At 37.1% G+C, this 17347-nt stretch overlaps 2 protein-coding genes and 2 long non-coding RNA genes across 5 annotated transcripts in view; 2 read left to right on the forward strand and 2 right to left on the reverse strand.

Moving 5' to 3' along the window:
• The window catches only part of nup93 (nucleoporin 93), a 32390-nt gene extending 32150 nt beyond the window's left edge, over positions 1-240 (reverse strand). Inside the window, exon 1 of the mRNA XM_057347920.1 lies at positions 217-240. The gene's annotated coding sequence lies outside the window, so the exon portion shown is untranslated. The remainder of the gene's footprint in view (positions 1-216) is intronic.
• Positions 241-2239: 1999 nt separating this feature from the next.
• On the reverse strand, positions 2240-2951 carry LOC130562724 (metallothionein). The gene is made up of 3 exons (XM_057347936.1): positions 2820-2951; positions 2629-2694; positions 2240-2541 (listed from the first exon to the last, which is right to left on the reverse strand). The coding sequence occupies exons 1-3, from the start codon at positions 2842-2844 to the stop codon at positions 2450-2452; spliced, it is 183 nt and encodes a 60-aa protein (XP_057203919.1). The 5' UTR covers positions 2845-2951; the 3' UTR covers positions 2240-2449.
• A 1460-nt stretch (positions 2952-4411) lies between these two features.
• On the forward strand, positions 4412-7922 carry LOC130562726 (uncharacterized). The gene is made up of 3 exons (XR_008964009.1): positions 4412-4439; positions 7405-7455; positions 7706-7922. It is a non-coding gene; the product is annotated as an uncharacterized LOC130562726 (long non-coding RNA).
• On the forward strand, positions 4776-6189 carry LOC130562725 (uncharacterized). 2 transcript variants are annotated; one of them, XR_008964007.1, is made up of 4 exons: positions 4776-4865; positions 5363-5426; positions 5696-5749; positions 5979-6189. It is a non-coding gene; the product is annotated as an uncharacterized LOC130562725 (long non-coding RNA). The 2 variants fall into 2 exon arrangements; XR_008964008.1 differs by lacking the exon at positions 4776-4865 and having other exon boundaries at positions 5330-5426.
• Positions 7923-17347: the final 9425 nt, after the last annotated feature.

A 17347-nucleotide genomic window follows, 5' to 3' on the forward strand; every position in this document is an offset into this window, starting at 1 on the left:
AATGAATAAAACACCAGATATTATCGAATCGAAAGTTTTATAATGAAGGTTCATTTTAAACAACGATGCAATGTTCAACATCACTACTTAGCTTACAGTAAAATATATATATAACTTAACTATAAATAATAGCATTAGTAAAATGAATGGTACTCGCTAGTAAGCTAACATCACATGAGGTGCTGACAGCACCGAAATCAACGAAAATATTACGACCTACCTCACTGAATGTAAATCCTTAAAGCACGTAAAAGACAATCTCCAGTTTTGCTTCTGTGCTAAACACATCCACCTCGTGAAATCCCGGGTTCCATACAGCGCGAGCGCTCATTGGCTCAAAAAGGTTTTCCCAGAATCCCCTGCGAGTCTGTCGAACTTTATTCACAAATCTGTGCATAGCTAATATCTTGGGCTCTTCAGTAACAAAACTCTTAAGTACTTTAAAGAATACCCTTTAACGAAAATAGTAACGTATTTTTTACTAATTTTAAGGTTGTAAATTGTTCATATGTTCAAGTGTATTAGAACTGGGTCTCTTGATGTTTATCACAGTCTCAGGGCTCTCACGTCTCACGCATTCACCGTGAGACACACGCATTTCATCCTGTTCACACGCTCACACACCACACCTTGTATTTCTCACGCTGAGAAAAAAGGGATAAATCGTCCCGCTATATACAATTAATAGACGAGGCAAATGAAATGTGAAGATGAACGAAACGTGTCCGTTACAGCATTAGGTTCACATCCGATCACGGACCAGTGCATCAACGACTTTTTCCGTGTTTTACTCAGGGCGCTGAGCATCACAACCAATCATAGACAGCAAATGAACGAATTGACCAATCAGAAGTTTAGGTGAGTCACCAGTTTAGAAGAGTTCTGTTGCGGCTTCGGCTCTCACTAAATCATTTATTATAACGGGAGTTTCATGCAGTCCGTTTTATCCTTTATAACGCGAGATTATAACTGATGTAAATGACTTTTTTCGCTCGCTTTCTGTTTATTCCCAGATTAAATAAACGTTTCTTTTTCATGCTGCTAAGAGACAATGTGAAGACGTACTAATGAAAAACTGCAATAGGCTATAATTACTCATAAACAGTTTGTGTGCCTAACCTCTAAGAATATGACATGCAAAAGACGATTTTAATGTATAATAATAATAAAAAATCAATAAAAAAGCAACAATAATGTTTTTTTTTTCTTTAAATCTCGCAGTGCCTTTTTATATTTATGACATGTACTTGACATGAATATGCTTTCATGACTCAAAGACATCAGCCTTAAAGGGACAGTTCACCCAAAAATGAAAATGCTGTCATCATTTACTCACCCTCAGATTGTTCCAAACCTGTCTGACTTTCTTTGTTCTGCTAAACACAAAAGAAGGTATTTGGAAGAATGTCAGTACCAGACAGATCTCATCCCCCATTGACTGCCATAGTTGGGAAAATAAACACTATGGGAGTCAATGGGGATGAGATCTGTTTGTTTTGGTCTTTTTCATCATTTATGTTGAATGTATAACTTACACTTTAAATTACAATTAAATAACATTCATAAAAATACATTCCATGCTACTGCAGTTTAAAGGTGGCTTTTGTTAATGTTGATAACATTTACTGTCTTTAGTTTCCCATTATTCTTATTGGTTGGAATAACTGATTAAATAGAAGTATTTGAAGTCAATTTATATAAATGACAGTGCACATGTAATGCGTTACCTTAGATTTCGGGTACCTAAAACTAAGAAAAATCCTAGAGATGTATTTTATTACAGATTTTCCTGTATTAATGTTCTTTTCAGCTATGCTAAGACTACATCTCTTAAAGCAGAGCAATGGTTTACATTTAAGTTATGTTTTGCACACTGTTTGAAAGTTCTGCAATCCTGCTGTATGTGTACAGTATGCACATTGAGCACCGCTTGTTTGGGGCCAAATTTATTTTTGATAATGAAAAAATATAAACTACCATTTATTTTATTTGGATTCATTTGTCTAGCTTTCATCAGATTTACCAATTGGTATAATTTTTATTTGTGCTGGTCAATTATAAGTAAAATTGAACTGCTAGAAAACCTTGAGAGAATGTGATCTCACTCCAAACTTTTGATAAAACTGCAGTCTACACGGAAGATTTATGTCTAAGAATGTGGTGTAGGTATGCCAACCTGCACGCACTTACAACTTTTCAAGGACTGACACGCATTGAAATGAAGCTACAACACGCCAAGAACTGCTTACATTTATATATTTGAGACAGTGCGAAAGGTTACATTTATAAAGAGCATCCATCAAGTGAAATTCTTTTATAGCAGTACAAATCAGTGAAACAGATTTGACAGTAACTGGAGGCAATTTATCATCTCGTAAAAGACATCATTAATAAGGCAATGCACGACGATGACAAGGTTCACATTGTAGGAAACGCCGCGTTGACCTCCTCATTGACAACAGCTGGAGTCACAGGAATTGCCCTTACATACGCAGCCTGAGGCGCACTTACTGCAGCCAGATGGGCAGCAAGAACAGCAACCTATAACAGAAATTAAAGATTAAATTAGTTAAAACGTAGAAACAAATGGTTAAGACAGTCTCCGTCATTAAATGTAAAACAACTTACTCTTCTTGCAGGTTGTACACTGGCAGTTAGTACACTTGCAGGTGGCACCGCAGTTGCAAGTTCCAGCTGCAAAGAGATTACACAAATGAAGAAACCATTTAAAACATTGTAGAGAGAAAAACGTAAATGTTTTTAATTTTAAAAAACAATACAACGAATATATGGATCTAGATGAAGCACGAAGTACTTACTCTTTGAGCAATCACAAGGATCCATTTTCCCTCACGAATATCCGTAAAATTCCCGAAGACTTCTTTGCTGTATCGCTTCACTTAATTGTGATACCAGTCAGTTCACACTGTTGTGCTTTTATACATCCCAGGGTGCGGGACGAGCGCAAAAGCACGCCCACCAGAGCATGCACACGGCGTTACTCATTCATGGGAGCAAACCATCGAACAATCAAGAACCACCACGCCCACCCCGTTAGAACAATGTGACAAAATATGTGTGAGAAATGTGTTTATACGGTTATATATAGCTTCCATGTCCACGCCACTGAATATTAATGAGAATCTGTTTACGAGATGAAATAATTTAATGCGTGAAGGAATTTCCTTGTTGTCACGCTCCAAAAAGTAGCATGTTAATATACTGCGCATTCCTAAACGTATGTGTTATTAAAGATTTTGGACTAACGCTACTTTATAATAAATACATTTTCTGCAAATGCTTGTTGTTAGATATGCTTTATTTATCAATTCAACGAGGTGTTAATGCAAAAGTTTGTCACTCGCTTTGCACACGGCACTGAAATGAAACTAAATGTGACTCTGGTGTGTAAAAGCACGTGCTCCCCCTGTCTGCACTCGAACACAGTAAACAAAAGCGTTATTTTGCACTCGTTCACTCTTTCACTGTTGACCGGTGGTGTTTTTCCATCATCCCTCACGCTGATGAATGAATAGACCAGAGAAAAACAGAACTGACGTGACGAGTGCAGACTGGCTTTGAAATTATAAGTGAAAATCATTTTTTTTATTTTGGTGTATTAGCAGGAACATCAGCACTTATGTCAATACAGATATAGTTACATTGAAAATCAGTTTTTTAAAGATACAAAATAGCAACGTGTAATTTAAATATAAGATTAAATAATATTTATTTTAGTTGTTTGATATGGTTTCTAAAATCCTTTTCAAACGTACCGTGGTTTTATTACATTAAAAGTGTATTACCATAGTTGTACTCCAAATATCATGGTTAATGTATGGTTACTAAAGACAATGCAATTTGTGGTAGTTTTACTACAAATATAAATCATGGCATCAANAATAACATGTTCATATCGCAATGACAATAAAAATACGTATCAATTTTATCTTTAAGCCCTACTTTTTAAACTCCTTTAACTACTTTCTAAAAATATTCAAATGCAATGCTAACTCTGAAACATGGCATTAACTTACCTCTCTTTGTGATGCCTTTGCAGGTTTCTTACAAAATTGGATGTTGTCCCACAGGTTTCGGAGAAAGTTTTGTTGCAAAAAGTTTCCTTTTAAGCGCACTGTCGATAAATTCTTTACTGGTTTGTAAAACCAAATGTTATTATGCCGCTGCTCGCTGACATCGTGCCTGATGAATGATTGATGCTTTCAGTTCGGGCCGCGGACGAATCGTTCATTTGAAACCGGTTCAATATCTTTTAAGTGAACGGTGCGTCCGAACATACTGTGGCTACTCGCTGCAGAGAAATGGGTGGAGCTTATTCGTAGCTCCTCCTGCTAGAGTCCAACAGGAGGAGCACAGTCCAGCGAGGAGGGGCTCTCACACAATTTGGAAAGATGGCGGACAGTCACAGACAATTTGAGGTAATGGCAGAATGCAAACACTGAACTTTCAAACATAAAATGAATGTGAATGTGCTTGAATGTGTAATCGTGCATAAGTTGACGCTAGCGTCAAACACCTAAATACATGTAGGCTAATTTGTGGTTCAGCGAAGCATTTTTAAGTTTTGTTTCCAGTACCTCTGTTTGTGCTATTACCAATAGACGACTCCGGTGGCGGACCGCACTTCACAAGTCGCTGGTCCGCTGTACTCTCAGATTCAATTTGGCCACACGCACAGAATATGCCCCGCCTCCGCACAACTGACTGTCAACTCGCGGACTCGCAACTGACGCTGGGCGAATTCTCTGTCCGAACGCGCCTTTTTTAAACCGTCACAGTCACTTAATCCATCTCCTCACACAGTGGAAACGCTGGAGCTGGCAGGTCGGTGAGGACGGAACACGGTAAGAATAGTTAAAATATGCTTTATTTGTACAGTTACGTAGCCAGTAACATTATGTTGATTGCTTTGCTTGATGTTTGTTAATTCTGAAGTGATTTTTGCAAGCCAAGTTTCAGCACATTGTCATTAGCGTTGAGTAAAATTAATTTGGTAAATAACTTTTTGAGTAAAAGCTTTTTGGACGAATGTCTTTATCTTTCTATGAGGTGGGGTGATTCAATCGGATTTTAATCCAATCCTGAGCGCATGTTTTCTCCCCTTTCCAGTAAAATAGCAGGCGAGATAAACTGATGTTAGGCCTACGTAACGTTACCTGTTTTTTTACACTGAATTCTGGTATAGTTTGAGTCTTTTGTTAATATTTTGACATATATTCTCCACCTCCCCATGTAATGTTGTTTCAGATCATTTTCATATCATATTAAATCTATTAAATACTGTGTTCTGTTGTGTGTGTGTGCGCGCTGTGTGTTCTGTTGTGTGTGTGTTATTTTGCAGCTTACAGCTCATTCAAGTGCCACTGGTCTTGCAGTATTTCATCTTTTCCAAACAACCGAGTAAAGTAAGATTTGATACTGTTTTAAACTTGATTTAGCCAGCTATTTTGTCAAAATACTAATAATGGTCCACACTCAGCTTTTAACTGTAATAAATGTGCAATTTCAAAAGATTCATACCAATAATTTAAAGTTAAAGTTTTTAGGTTTTAAACTACTTCGTAGTTTAAAACCCACTTGTATCAGTAAACTTTAGTTCTGGTAGACTAATTATTTCATGTCATATTAAGATATTAAATCATATTAAGTACTGTGCGTGTGTGTTCTCTTGCAGTTTACAGCTCATTCAAGTGCCACTGGTCTGTTTTTGGAGAATTTCATCTTTAAGGTACGTATGTAAACTTTGCCTACAGACTTAAAAAGAACACGGAGGTTCACAACTCCATGCAGTTCTGTTTATTAACGGCTAGAGCTCCAAAGTTACATAGTGTACCTATAAATGTCAGATTGTACACTCTTGTTTTAAAGACAGTGGTTATGTGTATCCTTAAAAAAAACTGGTATCTCCTATGTGATTTCATGAATTTGTTTAATGAAAATTTGCTTGTGTATCACAGGTGCTGTGAGAAAGAGCCATGTCTCCCGTGCCGCCACTGATGATGACATTACAAAACACGTAATACGGTGGTTCAACTTGGCAGCAGATAGGGGAAACTCAAGGAGCCGTCCCACTGTCAGCACCCAACAGTAGCGTTTCGGTGTTTCACAGTTAACTTCTGTGTTTTGAAGTGTTCGTTTAACAGTTAAGTAGTAACAGTTGAGATAAAGTTTACTACTTTAAATTAAGTTTTATTTATTTTGTTTTTATTCATCTTCAAAAAACCCAGTTTCCACACAAAAATAAGCAGTGCAACATTAATAAGAATAAATGTTTCTTGAGCTACATTAAAAAAGTGGTTCATTTTTCATTAAATAAAAAATAATCTTTGGACAATTTATGGTTGCATTTCATTTTCTGTAATACCTATTAATTGTATACATAAATAATTGTTACTGGCTAAAATGGCTGAATTTTGATTTACAAGTTTTGAATGATTTCATCATGTTTTATTAATAAAGGCAGGCATATTAAATATTATAGAGCAATCCAGTCTATCCAATGTCGGTCCATTAGATTTGAAATATTTCTTTAGCTAGTTTTGGCCACAATACTAGTTTTAAATGAGGGATCTGAAAGGTATCCAGACAGAATGACCAGATCGGATCCGTGGCGGATCAACTGCTTTATAAACGGGTCCTGATCGGATCCGTGGCGGATCAGCTGCTTTATCAGTGGATACACGGGGGTTGGTCTGCCCCAGATCTGGTCCGGATCCGCAATCCTTATTTGTTCTCGATCCGCTGCGGCATGCAAGTGGACTCCGTTCCGGACCCGTTTTGCGCATCCGTTCCGGCGCTTGTGACACTTCTGGGGCGGATCCGTTCCGGAGTCAGTTTGCTATCTGGGTTATAACCGATTCATTTCATATTATTTGCATTAACACGTGGACACCACTTATTTTAGCAATGCTTGTTTTAACGTAAGGAGTAATTCAGGTCTAAGTGTGCATACAATTATTTTAATGCATGACATAGAGATGGAGAACCACCCGAAGCGAAGCTCACTGATGTGAAAACAGGAGTGTTTAATGCACACCTAGGCACGTATTACATCATGGTCTTGCCACAATTAATAAGGTTAAAACTGTCATTGATTTTGGAAAGACACTGTGAGTATCTATGCAAACTGACTGGAACTACATGTGCAGTAAACGGTTTTTTTAATGCACACCACCTTCCAGCCAATAAGAATCCAGTATTGAGACTGACCATGGTATAATACAGTATGATCAATTTTTTGTTGTGACCGCCCCAGATTTATTGTTGTATAATAATTGAATTTATGTTTTATTATAGAAACAGCAGAGAAATGTCATCATATAATACATTCATATATAGCCCACTGTATGTACAATATGATCTTATTCCACTCTTAAATAACAGGGTGCACCACTTCAGCTTCAAGGGAATGACTGTGGAATATTCATGTTAATGGTAAGTGGTCATAATTGCTATACCATATGATCTTATATTAACAAATACAGTGTTCAGCACACAGAGTTTTGTATTTTAGTACGCCATGTATGTGACCCTTGGAAAGCCCTTCGATTTTTCGGCAGTGAGTTTTATCAATTTTTTGGTTATTTGTTCACCAAAATGGACTGAAAAGGCAATTTAGTATCGGTGCCAATTAGTAAAAGACAATTACTAATTAAACTTTTACTTGACATATTTGATTAATTAGTTAGACATGCCTGAATCAGGAGGTGGTGGTGCCATCAGTTACTACAGGCATTTCCTCTGGCAAGGTATGATATTGCTAACTATACTTTGAATGAACATATTCATTGTGTGCATTTCTCAGTATACAGGTCATTTGTAATAAATAATGCACAGTGGAATAGAGTGTACTGTTTTGTCACTTTTTCTATAAAGCCAACAGTCAGTCACCAAACAAATGATCCAACAGGATCTAAAAGTTATAGAGGTCACCCCAACTGTGAAAGACGTCATGGAGATCACCACAGCTATGAGAATCCATGTATGTACAGGGAATGTTTATGTATTGTTTGACTTGTTTATGCAATTACCTTTCCTGTTTCATAAGTGTTTGAGCAAAACTTGACATTATTATTCATTATCTTTATTTATTTGATTATATTATTATCCTTTTGCAGAAAGGACTCGGCTGTGATGAAACAGATTCTGCTCACTGACTGGGTGAAGGAGTACCGAACCCACTTTGCTGGGAAAGTTCACCTACCACAGGTCACAAGAATGAACAAGGATGATCATTGACCAATAACTGTCTGTCTGTCTGAAGAAGAAAAAAATATATATCGTGTTGTTCATTCTCTCCTTTGCTTACTTTAATCCTAGTAGAATGGCCTTGTAAACTAACGGTACTGTTTAGCGTGTTGACAAAATGTTTATACTGTATGCTCTCCTACTTGTAAGTCGCTTTGGATAAAAGCGTCTTCCAAATGAATAAATGCAAGTGTAAATGTAAATTATTCCTTGTTGGCTATAACAATGCGGGACCTATTTATTGACACCATTTTCTACGATGGTGGCATGGATCAGGACAAAATCCAGGCTCCCTTCCTTTTCACCTTTGAGAGAATGCAGGACATGGGAGTTTTTCATGCAGGATGTATATGATAAAATAAATATTTGTGTGTCTTGCCTGCACAATCCTGACCTTTAAAAAGCTAACTGGTGTTGTAGATCTGGGTTAATTCTGTAAATGGTTTTGTATTGTCATGGAGTTTTAGGTGTATTAAAATTGTCACGATCAACGGGAGACAGAACCCAAGCGCAGGCAGGTGAAGGGTTAAATAATAAACTTTTAATAACAAACAGGAACAAAAAACTCACGATGGGGAAAACGGTCACAAACAAAACAAGTAAATAAACTAAAATACTTTCCGCAAGGGGAATAAAACAAACATGATGAATAAATCCAAAATAATAAGTCCAACACGAAAAAAGGAAAGTCCACAGCAAACAGGAATGAGGGATCCGGAACACGAGGGTAAGGCAAGGTGAGGCAAACAAATACTGGAAAACAAGGAACAAGCGATCCTGCCACAAGACTAGAAAATCCTGAACATGAATGCTCTCTTTCTGGAATAGAATAGACAGTCCTGTGATAATTTTTACATGAGAATTTTAAAATTATTTTTCTTTTGGGGTATAACGTGACATGAACATTCTGGTGAGATTCACCTGAAAACTGTATCTAATATGCTTCACAATAGCCAGGCGAATGTGGTTTTAAAGCAGTTTTAACAGTATCTATGTTCTTTTATATTAATTTTGATGTGCAGAGGTGGGTAGTAACGCGCTTACATTTACTTCGTTACATTTACTTGAGTAACATTTTGGAAAATATGTACTTTTTAAGTAAATTAAATAGTGTGCTACTTTTACTCTTACTTGAGTACATTTCTAATAGAAAATCTGTACTTTTACTTCGTTACATAACTTACATTGTGTGACGTTCCTTCGTTCCTTCATTTTAAAATATGCTATTATAAAACGCGTTGTTTATTTCAAGGTTGTCGTCTCTTTTTACGGGCATTCCCGAGTGATCGATTCTTTTGAGTCGATTCTTTTGAAAGCATTAATTGAACAATGGGCAAAACCATTTGAATAGGCTAATGAATCAGTTCAAATGATTCGTTCAGTTCGCAGCACGATCGATCTAGCGATATCACCGTAGGCGAATTAAACCCGAAAGAGCGGATAAGGGATTGAACTTATCTATACATCAACCAATTCATGTTGCAGCGATGCGCCTAGCCACCCGGACCTGTCTGGCCTCCGTTCTTAGTCTCTAGATATCAAATACCTTATGAAAAAATATTTTAAATTTATAATATTGCGTAATAATTATGTAGCTAAATCGATACAAGAAAAGAACAGCTACTTAGAGTTTTCATTGCTTACTTACTCAAGTAATTAAATAGTGTTACACTACTAGATAAATTACCTGGTTATTACATATAATACGGTGTTTGACCCCTTTCCTCACTGCTTATTACGTGCATTATTCAAAAGGTCTAGCTTCTAAAGTGCATATGATAGGTACATTTCATATGAGATTTGTGGGATGCACATCCAGGGCACGAAGCTCCCGTTCCACCACATCCCAAAGATGTTCTATCGGGTTGAGATCTGGTGACTGTGGGGGCCATTCTAGTACAGTGAACTCATTGTCATGTTCAAGAAACCAATTTGAAATGATTCGAGCTTTGTGACATGGTGCATTATCCTGCTGGAAGTAGCCATTAGAGGATGGGTACATGGTGGTCATAAAGGGATGGACATGGTCAGAAACAATGCTCAGGTAGGCCGTGGCATTTAAACGATGCCCAATTGGCACTAAGGGGCCTAAAGTGTGCCAAGAAAACATCCCCCACACCATTACACCACCACCACCAGCCTGCACAGTGGTAACAAGGCATGATGGATCCATGTTCTCATTCTGTTTACGCCAAATTCTGACTCTACCATTTGAATGTCTCAACAGAAATCGAGACTCATCAGACCAGGCAACATTTTTCCAGTCTTCAACTGTCCAATTTTGGTGAGCTCGTGCAAATTGTAGCCTCTTTTTCCTATTTGTAGTGGAGATGAGTGGTACCCGGTGGGGTCTTCTGCTGTTGTAGCCCATCTGCCTCAAGGTTGTGCGTGTTGTGGCTTCACAAATGCTTTGCTGCATACCTCGGTTGTAACGAGTGGTTATTTCAGTCAAAGTTGCTCTTCTATCAGCTTGAATCAGTCGGCCCATTCTCCTCTGACCTCTAGCATCAACAAGGCATTTTCGCCCACAGGACTGCCGCATACTGGATGTTTTTCCCTTTTCACACCATTCTTTGTAAACCCTAGAAATGGTTGTGCGTGAAAATCCCAGTAACTGAGCAGATTGTGAAATACTCAGACCGGCCCGTCTGGCACCAACAACCATGCCACGCTCAAAATTGCTTAAATCACCTTTCTTTCCCATTCTGACATTCAGTTTGGAGTTCAGGAGATTGTCTTGACCAGGACCACACCCCTAAATGCATTGAAGCAACTGCCATGTGATTGGTTGATTAGATAATCTGCAATTAATGATGAATGAACAGGTGTTCTAAAATCCTTTAGGTGAGATGTATATTCACAACTATACTGTGTACATGCATTCATTTTTATTTGGCAGCGGCTATTTGCACTAAGTGAAAATAGTGACAGATGATATTTACACTAAGTTTAAATAGCTGTAGGTTCTTTTACACTAAGTGAATATGAAGCATTTCTTAGCGATATGCTATTTTCACTAACAAAAATAGCTGTATTTTCTTTTGATTAACTGTAAATAGGAGTTAGATGCTATATTGATACTTATAAATAGTGGCAGATACTATTTGCACCTCAGTATTGTTGTGCATTAAACATTATGAAATAATAACCGTGTAAATCATTATATTTATCCAAATAATTAAAAGGATGGTAACTTATTGAGATAATAAAGCCCAATACCCAACGTACCCTTAAACTAAACTTTTTGAATAAAAGGTCATTTTAAGTTTAAATTGATTTTATTGAAAACAAATGCCTTCCTGATCTGATATGTAATGGAATTAGGTAAAAGAGCATTTTTGGCTAAAGGTGAATAAGAACCCCCTATCTCCAGCGTCAATCCTCTACACACCATACCTTACGCCACTGTGGCCGCTGTTTGAAATTACGTCGACAACAAGGTTACCTATTTGTACTCAAATTGACACCCCGTTTTTATTTTTTGAAGTGGAGAAGTCTACATTTAAAAGGAATTAAACGAGATGAGACAAGCTAATAGGTGATCATTTATTTATTTTTTATCACACCTGTAAGGGCAAAGCAAAAACCATATCAGCGTTTTTTTACATTAATGAATTATATATGTTATATGATTCACAAATAGCGTTAATTATGGTGGGGGGACGAAAGCAGGGGTGCAGATAGTGTAAGTCATACTGTTTCTCATAGAAACAATGTCATGAAACATGACAAAAGTTAAAGAGAGGAAATTAAAGTACGACCCATAGAGGTGAACCTTACGTAGCTCCTCCTCGCTGGACGTGACGTGAAGCTCCTCCTCTCTGGATGTGATCTGTAGCTCCTCCTCGCTTGGATCTGTAGCTCCTCCTCGTTGGACGTCAACGTCGCCCATTCGAGACGAGTTAATGTTTAGTTTCACTTTCGTTTTATTTAATTCGTTTGTTAAGTATTCGTTGATAGTCATAATACGTTACACCACAACATTTAGTTTGGCTAAAAGTATTTATTTAAACATTCGTTAGATGTTATGCGCGCGTGCGCAAATTGTTTAATATGATTTCTTGCCTGTTATATACAGGATGAACGGAGCGTCCCGTGCGCAGCTCGCGCCCACATGTGCTTTCATAGCGACACAGCGCCACAGCACTGCTGCCTGTTTACATACAGTACAAATGCGAGTTTGTATTACGTTATTTTAAATACGTTTATGAGCGTATAAAAGCATGGATTATTTAATTAGATTTCTTTTATCCGCATTTTTCTGTTCTCTTTCTGTAGCGCGAGTCATAGACAGATTCAGTGTATGTTGCTGTGAGAAGAGAAGGTTCACACAGTTCAAGAGAGAGTGATTGACAGCGTGATGCGATCANATCGTTTCCACCCAACAATAGAATATATACAGTTTTAGGTATGACATGATGTGTTTATTGAGCTTTAGTTCATTTAACTTTTCTTTACTACAACCTTTTGAAGTCGAATCTCACTATTATATTTTATATTTACAAAAATACTGTAGGTATATTTCAGGAGCTGTTTGATTTGGGTTAAGTTTTACTTTTTGATAATATTTGTTTTTCTGAGGGTCTAGACTACATGCAGCTACTATCACTTGATGCAAAAAACAGCGGTGGATGGCGTTATGGTTATATCGTCATTTTTACCGTTATCGCAACAAATACCAGGAATTATCGTGATAGAGTTTTAGGGCCATATCGCCCATCCATAGTCCTGAGGTTATGAGATGAAGATAACCACACATTATTTAATATACATTACGTGTGGCATACATATCTTACATACGCGAGCAATATATCATTGACATCAATTTATTGCCAGAGAAGAATGGGCTCAACCAGTTGGGTCTAGTTCCTCTCAAGGTATTTCTCTTCAATTCGTGACCATCTTATAAAGCTTTTTTGCTTTCTATAAACTTGGGTCTAAAGACACTGACATTGATGCAACGCAGCTTTGAAAAGGTATATATCGTAAAAAATGCTATAAAATAATAGAATACACAGCAAATTGTTATATGACATAATTCATATAATAAACTAATGGCTAAAAGAGTCTGTCAAAAGCAAAAGTGTCAACTGGTATTAGCCACATCTGTCATCAAAACAAAGGAAAAACAAAACTAAAACAACATTTTTACTAGGGCTATAGATTATTTTAGTAATCGAGTATTCTACTGATTTTCCATTGATTAATCGGGTATTCGGATAATAAGTACCTGTAAAACTTCTAGGTTCCTTTTGAACACTAAGTTTCTTTCTGTGTTTTGGATCACCTTTAAAATCAAATCAGAAATACGTTGGATGTTGTGAGAGAATTCTTCTGCAGATCTGGGAGCACAAAAACAAGACATCAAAAGGCATCAAGAGGCATCAAGCTTTTGAACTCATTTATTTCAGGGAAGACAGATCTTTATGTAGTGCACAATAAGACACCTGTTACAACCAAATAGGGTACAGAAACTATATGGAAGACACATCCTTATAAAGTGCACAATAAGACACCTGTTACAACCAAATAAGGTATAGAAACTGGATGGACCAAAATGTGTAAGGTCTGTTTATAACCTAACAAACAACATGACAAAGAATGTTGGTCCCCTTCTCTATATGGTGTTGCATACAATAGGCTATATTTATATTTTGTGGGGAACTAAAACCTAACAGTACCTTTTCTTTATTAAAGAGCAATACTAAATATACAAGAGAAAATAGACACGTCTCTTAAAATGAACAACTAATTTGTTTCCTTTTTAGAAACATTAAAATATTTATTGCTGAAATTGCCTACATTAATATCTGTGAAAACTAAACCCATTTATTACATTCAAAATGCAATATTGGAATTGGAATGTGTGTGTGCGCGTCTAGAGGCTATTTGCTTCCCTAGAGGCTTTTGTGTAAAGTGAAAGTGACCTATTAGTCAGATATGGTGACCCATACCCGAAATGTGACCTCTGCTTTTAACCTATCCAGAGAGTCGTGAACACACGCACAGCAAGTGGTGAACACATGTACACCCGGAGCAGTGGGCAGCTATCACTGCAGCTGCCCGGGGAGCAAGTAGGGGTAAGGTGCCTTGCTCAAGGGCACCTCAGTCGTTACCTGCCGGCCCTGGGAATCGAACCGGCAACCTTCTAGTCACGAGTCCGACTCTCTAACCATTAGGCCCATATATAATATTATATATATATAGGCCTAATACAAATGTATAAATAAGAAACATTAATAAAAATAGAAAGAATAATATCAAAGGTAAACAACTAACTTCAGCTCATGCATGATGCATTTAGTTTATCCAAATTAGTTTTAGTTTCTTTTTTTACAATTAAATGGTAATATATTTGTCCACATAAAAATACAGAGTTAACCGGACTTTTATTTTGGCAGGTCGTCGGAAGACGCTTATTTTTTAGTGTGTTAGCGTCACTCAGTAAAATGTTCTGAAATAAACTCTCAGAGCAACTCTGGAGATTAAGTTCATGTGTTCATGTCCTCATAAAGCGCAGACAAATGCATGAGCATCACGAGTGTAGCACGTTAAACTGTGCAGTTCATTCACTCAGACACGCAGAACAGACAGATGCATGTGTAAATAACAGGATTCTGCGTCCACAAGCCCGCATCTAGTTTTATGGACTCAATAGATTTTAGATTTAGATTCAATTTATTGTCATTGCACATGTACAAGGCAACGAAATGTGACCTCTGCATTTAACCCATCCAGAGAGTAGTGAACACACGTACCCCCGGAGCAGCAATACAGCCGGAAAACAAGTTTCACTCGCAAAATAGACTAAAACTAAGTAAAATAGCAGTTCGCCGTTTCAATAAGCTATCACTTATGTATCAGCATGAGAAATACGTGTGAAAAAACTGAAATGCGTGTGTCTCACGGTGAATGCGTGAGACTTGAGAGCCCTGTAACATGAATAGAGTTTAGCGGGCTGTGCGTCAGTAATAACGGTCCGTGGGGAAACGCAGTGCTCCGTGTGTACTGTAGTTAAATGGATTAAACGAGGCTTCGAGGCAACAAAAATTGCCTCGATGATTTTTTGTACTCGAATTACTCGAGTTACTCGAGGAATCGTTTCAGCCCTAATTTTTACTACAATTTTCTAAAACTTTCTTACAATGCTAAACTTATAGCAGTTACTTTGTGGAGAGTAGTGACTTTATTACATATTTTATTATTTTGTGACAATTACAGTTGTCATGATAAATGTGTGATGTCTGAGACTTGTGACATGAACACAACCAATGAATAAAACACCAGATATTATCGAATCGAAAGTTTTATAATGAAGGTTCATTTTAAACAACGATGCAATGTTCAACATCACTACTTAGCTTACAGTAAAAAATATATATAACTTAACTATAAATAATAGCATTAGTAAAATGAATGGTACTCGCTAGTAAGCTAACATCACATGAGGTGCTGACAGCACCGAAATCAACGAAAATATTACGACCTACCTCACTGAATGTAAATCCTTAAAGCACGTAAAAGACAATCTCCAGTTTTGCTTCTGTGCTAAACACATCCACCTCGTGAAATCCCGGGTTCCATACAGCGCGAGCGCTCATTGGCTCAAAAAGGTTTTCCCAGAAACCCCTGCGAGTCTGTCGAACTTTATTCACAAATCTGTGCAAAGCTAATATCTTGGGCTCATCAGTAACAAAACTCTTAAGTACTTTAAAGAATACCCTTTAACGAAAATAGTAACGTATTTTTTACTAATTTTAAGGTTGTAAATTGTTCATATGTTCAAGTGTATTAGAACTGGGTCTCTTGATGTTTATCACAGTCTCAGGGCTCTCACGTCTCACGCATTCACCGTGAGACACACGCATTTCATCCTGTTCACACGCTCACACACCACACCTTGTATTTCTCACGCTGAGAAAAAAGGGATAAATCGTCCCGCTATATACAATTAATAGACGAGGCAAATGAAATGTGAAGATGAACGAAACGTGTCCGTTACAGCATTAGGTTCACATCCGATCACGGACCAGTGCATCAACGACTTTTTCCGTGTTTTACTCAGGGCGCTGAGCATCACAACCAATCATAGACAGCAAATGAACGAATTGACCAATCAGAAGTTTAGGTGAGTCACCAGTTTAGAAGAGTTCTGTTGCGGCTTCGGCTCTCACTAAATCATTTATTATAACGGGAGTTTCATGCAGTCCGTTTTATCCTTTATAACGCGAGATTATAACTGAAGTAAATGACTTTTTTCGCTCGCTTTCTGTTTATTCCCAGATTAAATAAACGTTTCTTTTTCATGCTGCTAAGAGACAATGTGAAGACGTACTAATGAAAAACTGCAATAGGCTATAATTACTCATAAACAGTTTGTGTGCCTAACCTCTAAGAATATGACATGCAAAAGACGATTTTAATGTATAATAATAATAAAAAAACAATAAAAAAGCAACAATAATGTTTTTTTTTTCTTTAAATCTCGCAGTGCCTTTTTATATTTATGACATGTACTTGACATGAATATGCTTTCATGACTCAAAGACATCAGCCTTAAAGGGACAGTTCACCCAAAAATGAAAATGCTGTCATCATTTACTCACCCTCAGATTGTTCCAAACCTGTCTGACTTTCTTTGTTCTGCTAAACACAAAAGAAGGTATTTGGAAGAATGTCAGTACCAGACAGATCTCATCCCCCATTGACTGCCATAGTTGGGAAAATAAACACTATGGGAGTCAATGGGGATGAGATCTGTTTGTTTTGGTCTTTTTCATCATTTATGTTGAATGTATAACTTACACTTTAAATTACAATTAAATAACATTCATAAAAATACATTCCATGCTACTGCAGTTTAAAGGTGGCTTTTGTTAATGTTGATAACATTTACTGTCTTTAGTTTCCCATTATTCTTATTGGTTGGAATAACTGATTAAATAGAAGTATTTGAAGTCAATTTATATAAATGACAGTGCACATGTAATGCGTTACCTTAGATTTCGGGTACCTAAAACTAAGAAAAATCCTAGAGATGTATTTTATTACAGATTTTCCTGTATTAATGTTCTTTTCA

Source organism: Triplophysa rosa, linkage group LG12 (genome assembly GCF_024868665.1).
Source record: "Triplophysa rosa linkage group LG12, Trosa_1v2, whole genome shotgun sequence".
NCBI lineage: Eukaryota > Metazoa > Chordata > Actinopteri > Cypriniformes > Nemacheilidae > Triplophysa > Triplophysa rosa.

Bases quoted from the DNA above. Each gene is read 5' to 3' on its own strand.
- LOC130562724 (XM_057347936.1), bottom strand. From the start codon at position 2,844: ATGGATCCTTGTGATTGCTCAAAGA. The intron at 2,695-2,819 runs GTAAGTACTTCG...ATCTCTTTGCAG, and splicing joins TCCTTGTGATTGCTCAAAGA to CTGGAACTTGCAACTGCGGT. The intron at 2,542-2,628 runs GTAAGTTGTTTT...TTTCTGTTATAG, and splicing joins GTGTACAACCTGCAAGAAGA to GTTGCTGTTCTTGCTGCCCA.